The 17726-nt window shown below is 43.6% G+C and overlaps 1 protein-coding gene across 1 annotated transcript; it reads left to right on the forward strand.

Annotated features, from left to right (window-relative positions):
- The first annotated feature begins 16885 nt into the window (after positions 1-16885).
- On the forward strand, positions 16886-17434 carry LOC120700966. The gene has a single exon (XM_039985149.1). The coding sequence runs from the start codon at positions 16886-16888 to the stop codon at positions 17432-17434; it is 549 nt and encodes a 182-aa protein (XP_039841083.1).
- The last annotated feature ends 292 nt before the right edge of the window (positions 17435-17726 follow it).

The raw sequence follows: 17726 nt of genomic DNA on the forward strand, positions 1-17726 counted from the left end.
CCGGGCTGCCGCTTTATATAGGCGCAGGTTTACAGATTTTTTTTCCGGCCACACAGGGAACACGTGCAATTTGCCGGGGCTCTGACAAATGGCGTGGGCCCTGTGATTGGTCCCTCGATCGTGGCCCAGCGGTGACTGTGTACTGCTCCCCCCGGAAATCACCGCGAGGCTCCTCTGCAGTACTTAGTGACATTGGCTCATGGATGTGTGGGGCCGGGGTCATATGTTAGCGACCTCGCACTACTACAGAGAAATCATTTTCGGAAATCCTATATCTTCACGAAGATAAAATAGTGTTGCTAGGAGCTCAACAACCGATAAATTTATTCATTGGATGCGTGCAGTTGAAACATTGAAAATGTACTTTTGCAATATAAAAAATTTAATGTTTGCAACATCAAAAATATGTCTTGAAATGCATTAAAATATCTGGATGCAAAGAGCAAAATTTCCGCTACAAAATCACAGCTTTATTTGATGCAACATTCATTCAAATTCATACGACATTGGAATAAAGCTACTGCAACATCAAATTCATGCACGTGCAATATAAAAAAAAGTATCTCCACGAAATCCACTGGCAAGAAGGATACCCCTAGGCCCTGGCGCTCCTTCTGCACCTCCCGCTCCACCCCCCCTTCCAGCCATCTCCCCACTGGCGGCGAACCCTCTTCACGATCCGCGGCGTGCCTACGACCATGTCTCCTGCTCCTCGAGATGAAGTACTAGTTGCTTTTGTTTTCCTCCCCCCTTCTCCGGTTTGATTTCTCTTCCATCCTTTCCCTCCCACACACTCGATTTCTTCTGGTTCTCTCAGACTCCGGCTTTCTTCCCTGTGGTTGTGGTTCGTTGTTTCTGGCTTTGTTCATGGATTCTCTCTTGGCTTTCCCTCACGTTTTGGAAGCCTCCATTCAGGATTCTTTTGGCCATGGAATTCATTATGCTTCTGTCAGAAAGGAAAATCAGTTCATTATGCTTGCCACGTTCAGGAGATATCTTTTTCATCTTAATGAGGAATCTGTGGCTCTTGCCCTTCAATCTTATCTGGGAGGTTTTGCTGACGATTTCCAGGTCAAGTACCTGAGTCACAATCATTTCGGGTTCACAGTCTTTTCCAAAAGAGTTGGTTTTGTTGTTTACAAGGTCCGAAGATTCATTGGTCGATCTTTTGATGTTTATTTCCATATCTGGAACAATGGTGTCCCTCACTGGGAAAGGGAAAAGATACTTTGGGAAGAAGAGGAAGGATTTTTTGGCGGCCCAACAAGCAGATTAAATCATGGAGAGTTTCATCTATGGAGAGAAATGAGGAAGTTCCCGAGGAATGGCCCACACGGGAAGTCGAAGAGACTCGGGTAAACAGTACCACGCCCCAAATCGCCCCCCCCCCCCCCAAGGAAAAAAGCCACTACAAGTGCAACAGTTGTTTCTCTCCAGAACGCTCCGCGCCACTCATCTTGATCAATCCCAGTTCAAGCACGCTAGTGAGGGTGAGAGCGATGCCAGGCATGATGAACTTCGCAGTTGATCCGGCTCCTTTCATCCTGAAGGAATGCAGGTCGAGGATTAGGTGAGGCCGACCCGTGGTAGAATCATTCTAGGGAAATAGGTGGATTCCAGTAGTGCATATACGTGGTGTTCTATTGACGTGTATGTCACTAGTACAGAATTAGTAATATGGTACTATATATTAAAGGTCCGTGGCAAGGTAAAAAATTACTCCGCACCTAGGACTCAAACCCAAGACCTCAGTGCCTCGCACATATATAGCTTCTTTACCATCTGACCTACACAACACATATGACTTTAAATGAAATGCCTTACTTATAAATCAATCCATGAAGAACTTTTTAATCACGATTGGAGCCACCAATTGAGACCCTTTTAGTCTGCGTTGGAGCCACCAAAACCGGGACTAAATAACCACAAGAGGAAGCTGAATGCTCTACAATGCCACAGAAAAGGGTTACATCTCAGATGTTGCTGAACAAGTTTCAGCGTGATCGTGAAAGGCAGCAACACAGAGAGGAGGCAACACGCCGTAATGAAGAACATTGGAAATGTCCTTTCTTCATACATTGCCGGGAGGAAGGCTTGACTCTGCCATCAGCCGATGACTGCCCTGAATGCAACAATCTATATCGTGGTGGCCAGTCATATAAGAGACCATGCTTCAACGATGGACCATGCAGACCAGTTGTAACAAAGAGACGTGAACGCACTCCAGTGCACGATCGGCTAGGAGGAAAAGTCTGTGCATGATCGGCTGGGCGGCAGGGTTATGTTGCGTGACCCGTCTGGAGGTCAGATTCCTGCACACAATCGGTTGGAGCAGATGGCTAGTGATTTGGTACCTGACGATTAGCCGATGCGCAGAGATCCTGAAAGAGAGCAGTTTGTGCGCCAGTCAACCTAAATGGTGCCCTGCAGGTTTGACTAAATCACAAAAGAGGCGCGTTCAGAGGTTGTGTCAGTCAGAGATATTGGAGGAAGAGCAGAAACAGGATCTTAACAAAAGAGGGGTCAGGTCACAAGTTTGGCGTGTCAAGCCAAGATCCGATGATAAGCAAGATCCTGGTTCATCGGTTGCACCTGTCAACATGGTCTTCATAATGCCAAGAGAGTTTATGGCGCCGATCGATAGTGATGAAGGGCCAGAACTGGAAGAAGCAATGGCTCAATTAGCCCTAGAGCTTGTACTAGCTATGTTTGAGAAGCCAGAGGACGATAAGCGTCAGCATCTTAAGGCTTTGTTCTTGAAAGGATTTGTTGATGGCAAGCCGATTACAAAGATGCTGATAGATGGAGGTGCAGCGGTGAATATAATGCCATATGTTATGCTGCGTAAGCTTGGGAAAAGCAGTGAAGATCTGACAAAAAACGGACATGATGCTCAAAGATTTCGAAGGAGTTGTGTCTCTAGCATTAGGAGCATTATGCATCGACTTGACAATCGGCAGTAAGTCCCTTTCTACCACTTTCTTTATTATTAATGGTAAGGGTTCATACAATTTGCTGTTGGGACAGGATTGGATTCATGCCAATTGTTGCATCCCATCTACTATGCATCAATGCCTCATACAATGGATCGATGATACTGTTGAGGTGGTTTATGCCGATTTGTCATTTAGTATAGCATCGGCTGAAGCCCACACGTGGAGCTATGAAAAGGTAAGCTATTTTTCTGGCCAAGCATGGGAAAAAAATTTCTTGAAGGTGGCCGATTATGAGTTGACACCGATCCAAGCAGTCGGTTCTTCAGATGAGTCCTGATGGATGAGTTCTTTGAAGATGATGGGAAGCTGGGGCACGGGTTCACGTCGGCCGACATATTAGAAGAAATTGATATCGGAGATGGTGATAGACAAAGGCCGACATTTATTAGTGCTAAGTTAGATCCTGAGTTGTTAAGAGAATATAAAGATTGTTTTGCTTGAGAATATTATGAAATGCCTGGTTTGGATCGGTCTATTGTTGAGCGTCGTTTACCTATAAAACCGGGATATCGGCCATATCAGCAGGGTGCGAGATGCTGCAATCCTAAAGTTTTGCCGGATCTAAAGGCCGAGATCACACGGTTAATTGAGGCTAAATTTATTAGTCAATTTAGATATGCTGAATGGATATCTAATGTGGTTATTGCGAGTCTGCATTGATTTCAGAAATCTCAATAAAGCCACACCGATGGATGGTTATCCGATGCCAGTAGCCGATATGTTTGTAGATGCTGCTGTAGGACACAAGGTGATTAGTTTTATGTATGGTAATGCTGGGTATAATTAGATATTTATGGCAGAAGAAGATATTCATAAAACTACAGAAGAAGATATTCATAAAACTACGTTCAGATGTCCTGGGCATGTCGGTTTATTTGAATGGATTGTGATGACTTTCGGATTGCAAAATGCTTGTGCTACATATCAAAGGGCAATGAATTATATTTTCCATTAGCTCATCGTCAAAATTGTGGAGATCTACATTGATGATGTTGTGGTAAAATCAAAGGGGCATCAAGAGCATCTAGCCGATTTGCGTAGGACCTTGGAGTGCACAAGGAAACACGGGTTAAAGATGAACCCGAACAAGTGTGCTTTTGGTGTATCGGCTGGTCAGTTTCTGGGATTCATGGTTCATGAGCATGGAATTAAAATTAGTCAGAAAACTATTGCAGCAATTGACAAAGTTGAGGCCCAAAAAACTAAAGTTGAACTTGTTATCGCCATAAATTAATAGGTTAATTAATGGGCCGCGAGTGAGTTGGGCTTAATGAAGAAATTAAAGGAGGCTTACGAATCGGCTCCTGCGTGAGCGTTTGGGCCATGTGGGCCATGTATCTTTAGATTTAGTTCAGTTTGAGTTAGAGATAGAGTCCGATATGGACACGTTAGTATAGATTATTGTCCAAGTCTCCGGACTATAAATATGTACTCTATAACATTTGTCAAGGAAGAACATCATCACGTTTTGCAAACAACAACTCTCGGCGCACCACCACCCCTAATTCTAGGGTTTCGTCCAAGTAAGCGCCATGCTGCCCTGATCGCTTCTTGCGATCAGGGCAGCATTGTTCTTGCTTTTACCTTGATATTACTCGTACTGTAGCATTTTTTATGGCGAGTAGTGCTAGTTATCCTGATTTTCGTAGCATGATTTTTAGTAGATTCATTGTGCTTTTGTTGCTTACCATCTACGAACATCATGTCATCTCTGCGCGATCATGTTTTAATCTTATACTAATTCTCGTTGCATGGAATTAGTCGCGTAGAGATGACACTCTGCTCCTTTTTTATCTAGTAGATCTAATCTATTATGGTTAGTTCTTATACATAAGAATTGGCGTAATATCTGTTAGTTTAGGCCTTGCAAACGGGTTGGACGATCCGGCGACGTATTAGACGCTTTGCCTTGATCTTAATAGGGATTGATCCAGGAATCAGCTTTCGCTTGTTCTTAGACCTCTTTTCTTGTCAAGGTTCGGTTATCTTTTACGCTCGTTAGGCCTAACTACGTGTCGGATGTTCCGATCTAGCAGTGAAGCTTTTACCGTCGTGGATTAGATTAGCTAGATTTAATTGAAGCAGTTTTTGCAGTTATTTGCTTTATCCATTACCATCTGGATATGCAGATCCAATCTGACACCGGGACTCGATCGACTCTTTAAAACCGATGCAAGAGTCGTCCCGGGGAGCCGACCTATGGCTCGGACTAATGTTTACACGTGTCTGTGCTTGTAGGCAAATCGTCAAAGGCACGTTCGCACCCTCCTGATCGGGTATAGATCAGGTGGCACGCCCTGCATCTCCGGAAGCGACGGCGGGTGCCAGGATCTGGGCCGTTGACCGAGGGACCGGTGCCAGCCAGCGCCCCGGCAGCCTCCCGGCTCATCGTGTTGCCTGTCACTACTCGCCGGTGGGTTTTGACCGACAACAGAACTTCAATCATTGATCGGTAAAATTAATTTTATCCGGAGATTTATTTCTAATCTCTTTGGTAGAATTCAACCGTTCAGTTCACTATTGAAGTTGAAGGCCAATCAAGAATTCATGTGGGGAGAAGAACATCAGAAGGTGTTGGAAGGGATTAAGTGTGACAATCCAGGTTTTAGGGGTCAAAAATAAATTTTTTGTGTTGATTTAACAATTTTAAACCAAAATTTTCAGAGCAAGGGTATTTTTGTTATTTTGAAAAAATGCAAAGTCCTTTTTACAAAATAATTTTGCAAAAGGCAAAATTTCAAAATTTATGAGGGGTTAAAATGCATATTTTGTTTTTCACTTTTACCCTCATAAAAAGATGTATTTATACTTAAAACTACCCTTGCAATTTAAAAATAAAGTTGAGTTCTTTTGCATTTTAAAATATTTGACGGATTTCAACAATATTTTCAAATCCTTTGATCTAGTGAATTTTTGCCCAACATGAAAGTTGTAGATCTTGAAAAGTTACACAACTTTCATGTTGAACACTTTTTCATTTGAGCCCTAAAATAGTGGGAAATTTTATGTTTACAGAAAACCCCCTTGCATTTTTCCTTTTTGCAAAACAACCCTTGGAAGCCTTCTTCTTTCTTCCTCCACTGGAAACAGAGGCGCCGCCGGTTCTCGCCGCTGTTTGGGCCTCGCCGCCGGTCTCCCCGCCTGCCTGACATTCCGCGCCGCCTCTACGTGTCGAAACAAGATTTCCCCACCCTCGAACCGCCTCTGCCTGGCCACTTGCGCGCGCGCCACGCCGCCTCAACCTACCACCTCGCCGGCCCGCCCCAGGAAAAGCTTCCCTCGCTGCCGGTTTCGCCCTTTTGCAAGCTTACTCCCTCGCGCTTCTTCCAGTGCTCATCCCCTCCCGTTTTGGACTATAAATAGCTCTGGCCGGATCTCCAATTCCGGTAAACCGCGCCACCTCCCCTTCCTTCTTCTCCGGCGACCCCTGCTCACCGAGGACTGCCGCCACTAGCACTCCCGTGCTTCCCTAGACCCACCAGTCCGCACCGCCCTAACCCAGTAAAGCTCGCTGGCCACTTCTCGCCGCTGAGCCCTCACCAGAACCCGCTGCAGACAAGCGCCATCGCCGCTGCCCTCTGCTTCGCCGCCGACGAACCCCCTCCGCTTGCCTTCTCAGACTCTCAAGCCCTCCATCAGGTGCTCCAGGGTCTGCTGATCCTTCCTGACCTCTCCCCTCTCTCCGCCGGCGACCCACGCTGCCGGGATCGGCCGGACCTCCCCTTCCCCACCGCCGGCCATGGCCTGAGGGCCTGATTGCTTTGATTTAATTAGTTTCAGGGTTCCTTTTGCAAAAAGTCCAAAAACCCTTTCATGTTTTTTCTTGTGAACTTTAAAAATTCCTAGAAAAATGCAAAAAAATCAAAAATGCCAAATTAATGTTTTTGTGTTCCTCTTGACTAGCTCTATAACTTTGGCTACTAAAGTTTGCAGGAAACTTTATATTGTGTGCTCTAGTTTATTTGTTAGCAAATGAGTAATTTATTTATATCTTTTTAACCATAGCCTTGTTATGCTTGATTTTTGGAACCTAGAATCCTTTTGACATGTATAGTCTTGTGTGAAATTTGTGGCCCAAATGCTTGATTTTGCTTGTTATTTCATGTGCTTTGTTCATTTCTAGCTTATGCACTTGTTTAATTTATTAAAGCATGTTTTTATTAATTTCTTTGAGTCATCTTTTTATCATGAGATCTACTGATCATAAATAGGTTATGGTAATTTTTGGGATAATTTTTGCATTGTTTAACTTGAGTTTTTGATTTATTCTTAAGTTCTACGGTTAATTCATATATGCTAGTGCTATCTTTGTTTTTGTTAGAATAAATTCCATGTTTAGGCTTGATTCCTATATAGGGCCTTTCCTTTTTAACTTTGAGTTAATGTTTGATGCTTGAACCCTAGTTGTTAAATTTCTTTTGAATTCAAAATCTAAATTTGAATTCAACCTACCTCATGTTCTTGAATGAAATTACCCTTACTCTGTTTTGCTTTCAAACCATGTTTTCTTAGTGTAGTTAATTTTGTTATTTTATGGAGTTCGTTGTGTTTACTTTTACTCTATAAATGATTGCCCAGTAAAGTAACACTTTTAAGTTTAAGCACTTCACTAATTTCGAGTACTGCATTGCATATAGAAATAATATCGCTAGTCGACGGAACGTACAACTTCATCCAGGAACCAGACGAGGATACTTTTGAAGTCCAAGTCAACATTACAGAAGATAACGAAGACCTGAATGTGAACCCGAAGTCCGAGAAGTGAACTGCATGGAATCCAAACAACATCGCAGAATTAACTGAAATTCCGAACTTCAATTCGGAAGAGCTAACGCTTACTGACTCTATAGACATCATTGAAGGCAAGCCCCCGTGCATAATCCTATTATTTTAAATTATGCCACTTATTACTTGTGCATTTAAGTTATTGGAGTTGAATGAAAAACTTAGATGCATTATCTTAGGTACCTATTGTTTGAACACTAGAAACAGAATTCGAATAGATGCTATGCTAATAGGACCGGTAAAAGTCGAGTGATTGCCTGTCACTCGCGAGCTTCATAGGAGTTGATTGTTTACTTTCTGCAATCACTATAAGGACCATGGACGGATTGGGATACAAGTTTCATGGTGGTAATCCGTCTATGTTGATAAAATTTGATAAGGCCGCAGTGTGTGGTAGTGTTGATTAAGCGTTTGAGAGTACTAGCCACATGCCGTTAATTATGGGTAAGCGGCAAGCCTAATAACTGATTGGCCCGGTAAATGGACATACCCCCCACTCTCTCTTAGAGATAGGAAGTTATTTTATATCGAAGTTTATATTATGTTGCGCAACACCACGGCTGCAGAGAGGGTCGGGCTCGCTGCAGTCGGGGAGAGTGGCGCTGTTCATGAACTGGAATGACTAGCAAACGGTTGCTTGGGAGTGACTCAATAATGCTCCAAGCGTGTGTGTTAGGTTTACCCTTGCAAGGATTGGAAATTCGATTCAGAATCGTCCGTTTCTCGCGGATATTGAGACTGCTTGATACCTTTGCCACATAGAGTAAGAAGTGAAATAAAATGATACTTAATATTGTTGGATGCAAATAATTTCTCCACATGTTTGTATAGATAGGTGCAAATCTAGAATATCTAATGAAACTAGAATCTGAAAGCTAAAACTTGAAATTAAGGACCTACACTTTATTGCTTTTCAACAAAAGAAAACTCCAGAGCCTTCACAAGCCTTACATGTCTAGTTAAAGGGATGTTATATACCCTTAGTCAGGTAAGCCTTGCTGAGTATTAGTATACTCAGTCTTTGTTTTAACTTTGTTTTCAGAAAATCTTGGGAATACTTGGTGAGATTGACGTCATGTACATGCTTCATCATGATGTCATACATCATCGGCTAGTTATCGTTTTCTTTTCGCTGTTTATAAACTCTGAAGAACTTATCTACTTTCAAATTTCTGAGGTACCCCGTTTGAATCCTCAAACTCAGTTTATCATAACTTTACTATTGAAGTTTGTGTTGTAAAACTTATGGTTATTGTAATATCTGGGCTCACCTTCGAGTGAGGTATGTTGTTTCGATCCGAAATACAGTGGTGTTATCGGGATTTTACCCGACAGACTGTCAAATTTCTCCGTTTGAAGTGCATGTTAACCATTTTAGCAGTAGTAGTGATGGTTAGCGCACTTAAACCGGATTAATTCTGGCGGTTCTACCACATTAAGCATTATTTGGTATCGCCTCCTGTGTTAGTTCCACCCTAGAAGCACAAGCTGTTTAAATTGTATTTATCGATTGATGAACATGCTATCGGATCGGCCCTTATTCAAGAATTTGAAGGAAAAGAATGTGTTATATATTATGTGAGCAGTAGGCTTTTAGATTCTGAAACCAGATATTCTCCTATCGAAAGATTATGTCTCTGCTTGTATTTTTCTTGCACCAAGCTTAGACATTATCTATTATCGGCTGAATGCCTTGTGGTGAGCAAAGATGATGTGATCAGATATATGCTATCGTTGCCGATATTAAATGGAAGGATCGGCAAGTGGATTCTGGCTTTGTCTGAGTTCGACTTAAAATATGAATCGATTAAAGCGGTCAAAGGACAAGTCATGGCTGATTTTGTCGTTCAACATTGTGGGCCAGAGTTGACTGTTGTGGATTTCGCTCTATGGACCTTGTTCTTTGATGGTTCTTTGTGTGGAGTTGGATCTGGCATTAGCATAATACTGGTTTCACCTCGGGGGGCAAATTTTGAATATTCGTTTCCAATCGAGGCCTCTGCTACTAATAATCAGGCTGAGTATCGAGCAATTCTTAAGGGAATTCAATTACTCAGGGATATTAAAGCCGATGCCGTGGAAATATTTGGGAATTCTATGCTAGTAATTAATCAATTAATTGGAGAATATGAATGCAAGGATGATATTTTATGGATTTATCATGAGGAGTGTCTCCAATTGTTAAAGGAATTCAAAAAGGTAACTATTGAACATGTCCCCAAATTCTATAATGGTGATGCAAATCGGTTAGCGCAGCATGCTTCTGGGTATCGACCGATAGATGATGTGACAACTTTGGAATTAGCGTCCGATGACTGGAGGAAAAAAAATTACCGATTATTTGAGAGACCCAAGCAAGAAGGTAGATCGGAAAATTAGATTTCAAGCAACTAAATATGTGTTGCTTGAGAGAGAATTATATTATCGGATGATTGATGGAGTACTACTAAAATGCTTAATAAAGAAGACTCTAAGGTTTTGATGGGTGAGATACATGAGGGTGTTTTTGGGTCTCATCAGTCAACTTTCAAAATGAAATGGATGATTAGGAGAAATGGATATTTTTGGCCGACGATGCTGGAAGATTGTTTTGCATATTATAAAGGTTGTCAGGAGCGTCAGAAATTTGGTGATGTGCAAAGGTCTCCGGTATCGGTTATGAATCCTATAATCAAGCCATGGCCGTTCAGGGGATGGGGAATTGATTTGATCAGTCAGATATATCCACCATCTAGTAAGAATCATAAATTTGTATTAGTTGCAACAGATTATTTACAAAGTGGGCTGAAGCAATTCCTTTGAAGAATGTGACATCTAAAAATATGATAGAATTTGTTAAAGAGCATATTGTCTATCGGTTTGGTATTCCCCAAACCATTACGACCGATCAGGGAACTATGTTCACTTCTGGGAAATTTGAGGAATTTGCCGCTAGTATGGGAATTAAATTATTAAATTCTTCTCCATATTATGCTCAGGCTAACAGTCAAGCAGAAGCATCTAGCAAAGGGATAATCAAGTTTATCAAAAGAAAGATTGATGAACAACCAAGGCGATGGCACACTACGCTTAATGAATCTTTGTGGGCATATCGGATGGCTTGTCATGGTGCTACAAAAGTGTCTCCATATCAGTTGGTGTATGGACATGAAGCTGTTCTTCCTTGGGAATTGAAAATGGGCTCTAGGCGTGTAAAATTTCAAGATCAGCTAACAACCGATGAGTACTCAGCTTTGATGAAAGATGGTTTGGAAGATTTAGCTAATCATCGGTTAAATGCTCTTGTAAAAGTTGAAGCGAATAAAGCTAAAGTGGCCAGATGGTATGATAAAAAGGTGAAGGTTAAGAATTTTGCCCAAGGAGATTTGGTGTGGAAGTTGATCTTGCCGATAGGATCTAAAGATTCAAAATTCAGCAAATGGTCACCAACTTGGGAAGGGCCGTACAAAATAAATTGATGTGTTCCCGGTAATGCTTACATTCTGGAAATGCTAGAAGGAGAAGAATTTTCTAGAGCCCTTAATGGGAAATATTTGAAGAAATACTACTCTAGCATATGGGTAGATGCATAGCCGATAAATAATTACATCGGTTGGATTGTGAGCTATAGCCGATACGAAAGGTATCGCCTTTAGTGCAAAAAATGTATCAAGAGACTGATCATAACTTGAGTACATCGGTTGGTATATGGCCGATACGATATGCGTCGCCCTTAGCGCAATAAAAATACAAACAAAGGGGGGACATTTGTTTGGATAAGCTAATGTTTGCATATATACAACAAAATGTTGTTTGTGCCACAATATGCATCACATCAAGACTTTAATATTTACATCACAGCATGCATCATAATGGAGTTGAAATATTCGGATCACAAGTTAAGTGCGTAAGTCTATTACAGTGACCCCAAAGAACCTTGGATCACGTTTATCACGCGCAGGCGAATTTCATCGGCCTCCTGAATTGCACTGTTGTCGTCATCGGCTGAATACTCTTGTGGAGCTGATAGGCTTGGCGGGCTAGCTCTTGTTTCTCTCCTTCAAGCTTCTCGATGGCCGGTTGAATCTGGGATAGATCATTGTCTATGGTGTCGATCTCTTGATTGACTCGGTTGAGCTCTTGAAGGAGCAAGTAACGTTTGGCTTCCAGCTCGCTTTTGGTTTTCTGTAGATCGGCCTGAGAGCGGTTCAGTGAGTCAATCTCATTGTGAGTTGAATCCACAAGGACTTTGAGGTCATCCCTTTGCTTGATGGTTTGCTCCTGCTGAAGGCGATCGGCAAGACGCTTTTGGGCCCTGAGAACTTGCACTCGGCGAGTCTTGATAAAGGTTGTAGGAGTTAGTGCTTCTTCAATTGGTTCAGGGAGTTGACCTTCCAAAGTCTTCAGAATGGTATGAATCGGCTCGGCATCTTGAACCAACTGGCTGATGTCTTGGTTCAAAAAGGAGAGGATTTCTTGAAGCTTGATCCTGATGCTTTCTGGCATTGCTGCTGATTCAGCCAATGATGGTTCTTCTTCTTGCAAGGCAACCCCAATCTGAAAGGGAAACATGCTGTTGTCTGGGGAGTCTTGCGCCTAAGGAAAAAATGAGATTAGCCGATGAAACCTTTTATATTATGAAATTGGCTAAAAGGGATTCTTACTTGCTTCAAGTTTAACTCGTTGAAATTAGAGCCAGGAGGAGGGAGTAGTGTGGTCGTCAGCAGAGAAGTGGTAATTGCAACATCAGAAGCGCCATGTGGAGGGATCGGCTAACTGAAAATCCCAGCTTGCACTTGCTTGGATGTAACATCCTGAAAATGACCGTCAGAATTGAATAAAGGCTTGCGAGATAGGGGTTCAGGATTTTTACCTGAAGAGACGAAGTAGTTGTTCTTGCCTTTTTCAATGCTGGGGATCATATCTTGATCTGAAAATGGTTGACAAGTGTTAGTGGTATAAAGACAACATGAAGAAAGGGAAGTAGTATCGGGATAAAGTTACCTGAGCGGAAGGAGAAGACAATGGTGATTTGTCTTGGGGATCTTTTCTTCCTTTCACTATCGTCCGGTCTCCAGTAAGTATGTCTTCAGCTGGTTCTCCAGCTGGTGGTATAATTGAATTCAGGAATGGAGATGCTAAACTATTCTAGTACAAGAGCTAAAGGATGAGTTAGTTACTTGGTGAGGAGTCGGAGACGTCTACAATCAATGTATCGGCAACCTGTGCCGATGATGGTGATGCCGATAGAAGAGTTTGTTGACTTGAGGAGCCTTGGACCGGAGACTTGCGCGTTACTATCTTAGTGCTGGAGGGCTTGAGTTTCTTCCCGACCAGAATATCTCCAAGGATGGAGCACTATGACCGATGAGAGCATTCTCCTATGGGGGGGCATATGCAATTAGTCGGTTGCTTTTACTCATTGTTGGAGGAAGTACACTGGGAGCCTATCAAATGATTTGCAAAGTTAGTCAAAAGAAAAAGTAAAAGATTGACTGTTGAAGGGTTGAGGAAATATGTACCTCATTTTTGGGGTCATGATAATCGGCATCAAAGTTCTTGCAACAACTGCCTGCCGATACGCAAAACAGGTGCTCCTGCCATTCTGGCCACCAGTGTTTAAATGGGATTGATATGAATGGGGCAATTTGCCAATCGCCAGATCGATAGTGCTCGCATCAAGTTCCAAATTTTTCAGGCGATTATAGGCCAGGACGCTCTTGACATCATCTCTTGCTTGGACTTTATCGGCAAAGAAGAGATGGATCGGCACTTGGCCAAATCCCAGTTGCCGTGCCACTACCGATGGGTGGTAGAATTCAAAACATGGCTGGCCTCGCCCCAATGTGAAGTTGGCGGGCAGGATTCTTGGAGCAAGGGTTTCCCGCATGCTGTTGGTTGCATATTCATCATCTCTCCAATTGTCGAGCTGAAACTTTACTGGGTTTTCAAAATCATGGTTGTCATCATGGTAGGCGAAACAGACAATAGAATCTTCAGCAAAGCCATTATAGAAACATCTAAAGAAGTCAGTAACGCCGAAGGTTTCGTTGGCTATCATTGATGCTGCTTCACCAAAGGAAGTGCATCGGCAGGTCTGAATTGCCTGTCCTTCAGCAAAATTTTCTGACGGGAAGGACATCTGTCTCAGGTTTAATTAGGCCCATGGTCCTATGCACGTATGTGTTCAACCACAACTGGATAAACCACCAAGGCCCTCCAAGATTGCCGATTGGCTGATCGGCTCTGAGTTTGACTGACACCTAATGGAGTAGACGATACACTGATCCGAGAAGGTGTTTTCCCAGCGGAATCTGATTACCACTTTGTTGGCGCCTACCAACGTCACCAGCGATGATGCCTGCAGACGCCAATTTGGGGTGGCAGTATTTCATGAACCATGAATAAATCCGCAAGCGCATGGAATACCACTGTAGCATTTTACCCGGGAGTATACCGGGGTGTCATTTATATTTCTACAGGGAAGGCGGTGAGTGAAAAGATTTATATATTAGTTGGTGAACTCTATCTAGATTGGATATTCTCATGCATAAATAGGGGTAAGATAATAACATGGTAGGAGGTAGTGTGACACACACACAAACTACCCTCTTGGATAAATAAAAGATAAAAGAAAGATAAAAGATGCTTTAGGCCGAGAGAAAGGTAGAAGTCAGAGTTCGAGTCAGCTGTGCCATGCTAGCTATATCTACACTTTCTCATTGGTTAGCTCGTCAGAGATTAAACTACACAACAGGGAGATCGCTATCGAAGCAATGGGAGGAGCCCGTATACCCCGGCGACTTTATGCACCTCCTACCCCACATACCAAACGTGGATGATTACTCGGGCTCGGACAGGGCTGTCACCACCTACCGGCTACCTCTACAAACCGTGGGTATAGTTGACATCCAGTAATAGTTAGCTAATCTAGACACCATGTCTACACTAATAAGGGATACTCTAGTTTCCCGCGCGGAGCCCCCACCCTCCGGATGGATAGACATCACACTAGAGCAATCATACGAATACTAGAGCAGTTGATAGAGTTCTAAGAACAAAAGACTAACCATCTCCAGCATAGGGCGATCATACAATGCAAGCATGGAATGATAACGCAACCATATCAAGAAGCATATATCTGATAACTCAGAGTATACTTCAAGCAGATATCAGTAACCATAGTCTAATTCTATTACAAACAACCGAATATTACAAGAAAGAGCTAGAGATAAACCCATATTAGAACTCTCGAGCAACTCCGGCGACTCGATGACTCCTAAACTTCTCCTAAACTCAACTAAGCCTAAAGACTATGCAAGGAATGCAAGAGAGGAGAGATGTGACATGTGGTGTGTGTGTGTGTGTTCTAATCTCTACCCCCCTTATATTTATAGCAGGGAGCCACGGGGTGAAGCCATCACAACTGACGTAGGGGACCAATGGGGAGACGCCATGTGCCTTGGTTGAGGCGGTGGGGCCTACGGGCCAGGTCGGCCCCAACTTCTTCTGGCAGGCTGTCTTGGGCCTCCTTGTTTGATCCACGTTGGGGTTGGCCAGTCTTGACTTGTTTGGATTGGGTTCTTGCATCACTTTTGGTCCATCTGAGCCTGAATCGGTGCTCTGATAATTTCTGTGATTTTATGTCGGGCCAAAGTGTGCTTGTAACCTGTATATTTGTTGTCGGTCAAAACCCTCCGACGAGTAGCGACAGGCAACACGAAGAGCCGGGAGGTTGCCGGGGCGCTGGCAGGCACTGCTCCCTCGTCAACGTCCCGCAATCCTAGCACACGCCGCGGCTTTCTAAGACGCAGGGCGTGCCACCTGACCTATACCTGATCAGGAAGATGCGGACATGCTTGCAACGATTTGCCTGCATACACAAACACGTGTAAACATTAGTCCGAGCCGTGGTCGGCTCCCCGGGACGACTCTTGCATCGGCTTTAAAGAGCCGATTGAGTCCCGGTGTCAGATTGGATCTTCATATCCAGATGATAATGGATAAAGCAAATAACTATAAAGCTGCTTCAATTGAATCTAGCTAATCTAATCGACGCCGATAAAAGCTTCACTGCTAGATCAAAACATCCTAAACGTAGTTAGGCCTAGCGTGCGTAAGAGATAACCGAACCTTAACTAGAAAAGAGGCCTAAGAACAAGCGAAAGCTGATTCCCGGATCAATCCCTATTAAGATCAAGGCAAAGCATCTAATACATCGCCAGATCGTCCAACCCGTTTGCAAGGCCTAAACTAGCAGATATTATGCCAATTCTTAAGTATAAGAACAAACCATAACAGATTAGATCTACTAGATAGAAAAGAAGCAGGGTGTTGTCTCCGCGCAACTAATTCTATGCAATGAGAATTAGCATAAGATTAAAATGTGACTGCACAGAAACAACATGATATTCGTAGATGATAAGCAACAAAAGCACGATGGATCTACTAAAAATCATACTACGAATATCAGGATAACTAGTACTACTCACCATAAAAAACGCTTCAGTATGAGTAATACCAAGATAAAAGCAAGAACAACGCTGCCCTGATCGCAAGAAGCGATCAGGGCAGCATGGCGCTTACTTGGATGAAACCCTAGAATTAGGGGTGGCGGTGCGCCGAGAGTTGTTGTTTGCGAAACGTGATGACGTTCTTCTTTTTACAAATATCATAGGGTACATATTTATAGTCCGGAGACTTGGAAAATAATCTAAACTAACGTGTCCATATCGGACTCTATCTCTAACTCAAATTGAACTAAATCTAAGGATACATGGCCCACACGGCCCAAATGCTCACGCAGGAGCCGATTCGCAAGCCTCCTTCAATTTCTTCGTTAAGCCCAACTCACTCGCGGCCCATTAATTAACCTGTTAATTTATGGCGATAACACATGCCCCCTGGTTTTGGCAATAATAATTCCAAAACCACTCCGTCGCTTCACCTTCCCATTGATGCTCCATTAAAATGCATAACAACTGGCTTCTCATAGAATGTGAAACTGCCGATCTGTCTTCCACTTTTTTTACTATTTAATCTCACCCCGAATCGAATCCTTTCACCACAAACTCATCTTCTTCCCGAAGCCAAATAGCGCAGAAAACCCCAAACCTTCAGTAGCCATGGCGGTCTCTTCCTCATCCGGCTCCAACTTCATCGACTATCCTTCTTCCCCTTCTTCTTCAAGCTCCTCCGTCTCCTCCCTCGACTCTATTTCTGAGAGCCGGGAACCGATGCTGGAGTACGACCCGACGGCAGCGTACGAGGCGCTCGCTCCCCTGCACTGGGATGCAGAGGAGTTCGACTTCGGGATCATCTCCAAAGACGACGAGCCCAAAACCGATGGCGAAGACCTCCGACTCCTGTTCCAGGAGGAACCGGAGAGCGGCAGTGACGAGGGCTTTTCCTGGGACGGAGCTGATTCCTCCTCGGAAGAGGAGATCGGCTCATCCTCTAGTGGAGACGACCCGACGGATGGGAACAACTTCCTGTTCCTTGGGTCCTCCGAAGAGGACAGTGAAGAAGAACGCAGCGGCGGCGGCGGTTGGAGCAGCGACGCCGAGACTGGTGGCGGCAGCAGTGCCGCCGCCGCCGCCGCCGACAGCGACGGCGACGACAATAGCAACGGCGGAGATGCACCGGCGCGAAGCCCAAAGTGCCGTAGGTACTAGGTACCTATGAGCAGTAGATGTAAGTAGTACTGTAGAAGCAGTACTGTAGGAATAGCATTGTAAAGCCGAAGGATTCATCCTTTGTAAGATCGGCTCTCCTGCTTGTAAAAATCCAACTTTTAAATGAAGTCTTTTATCTTTCAACTTGTTTGCTCGGATTCCTCCCAAAAAAGCCGATGGCATCGCACCAGGCTTTACTAATATCCAAGAGCCGACGAAATTCAAAATTGGAAGCAACCCGCATAAGAACAGAACACCACTTCCACTCTGAATCCAACCCGAACAGATTTTG

Source organism: Panicum virgatum, chromosome 3K (assembly GCF_016808335.1).
Source record: "Panicum virgatum strain AP13 chromosome 3K, P.virgatum_v5, whole genome shotgun sequence".
Lineage (NCBI taxonomy): Eukaryota > Viridiplantae > Streptophyta > Magnoliopsida > Poales > Poaceae > Panicum > Panicum virgatum.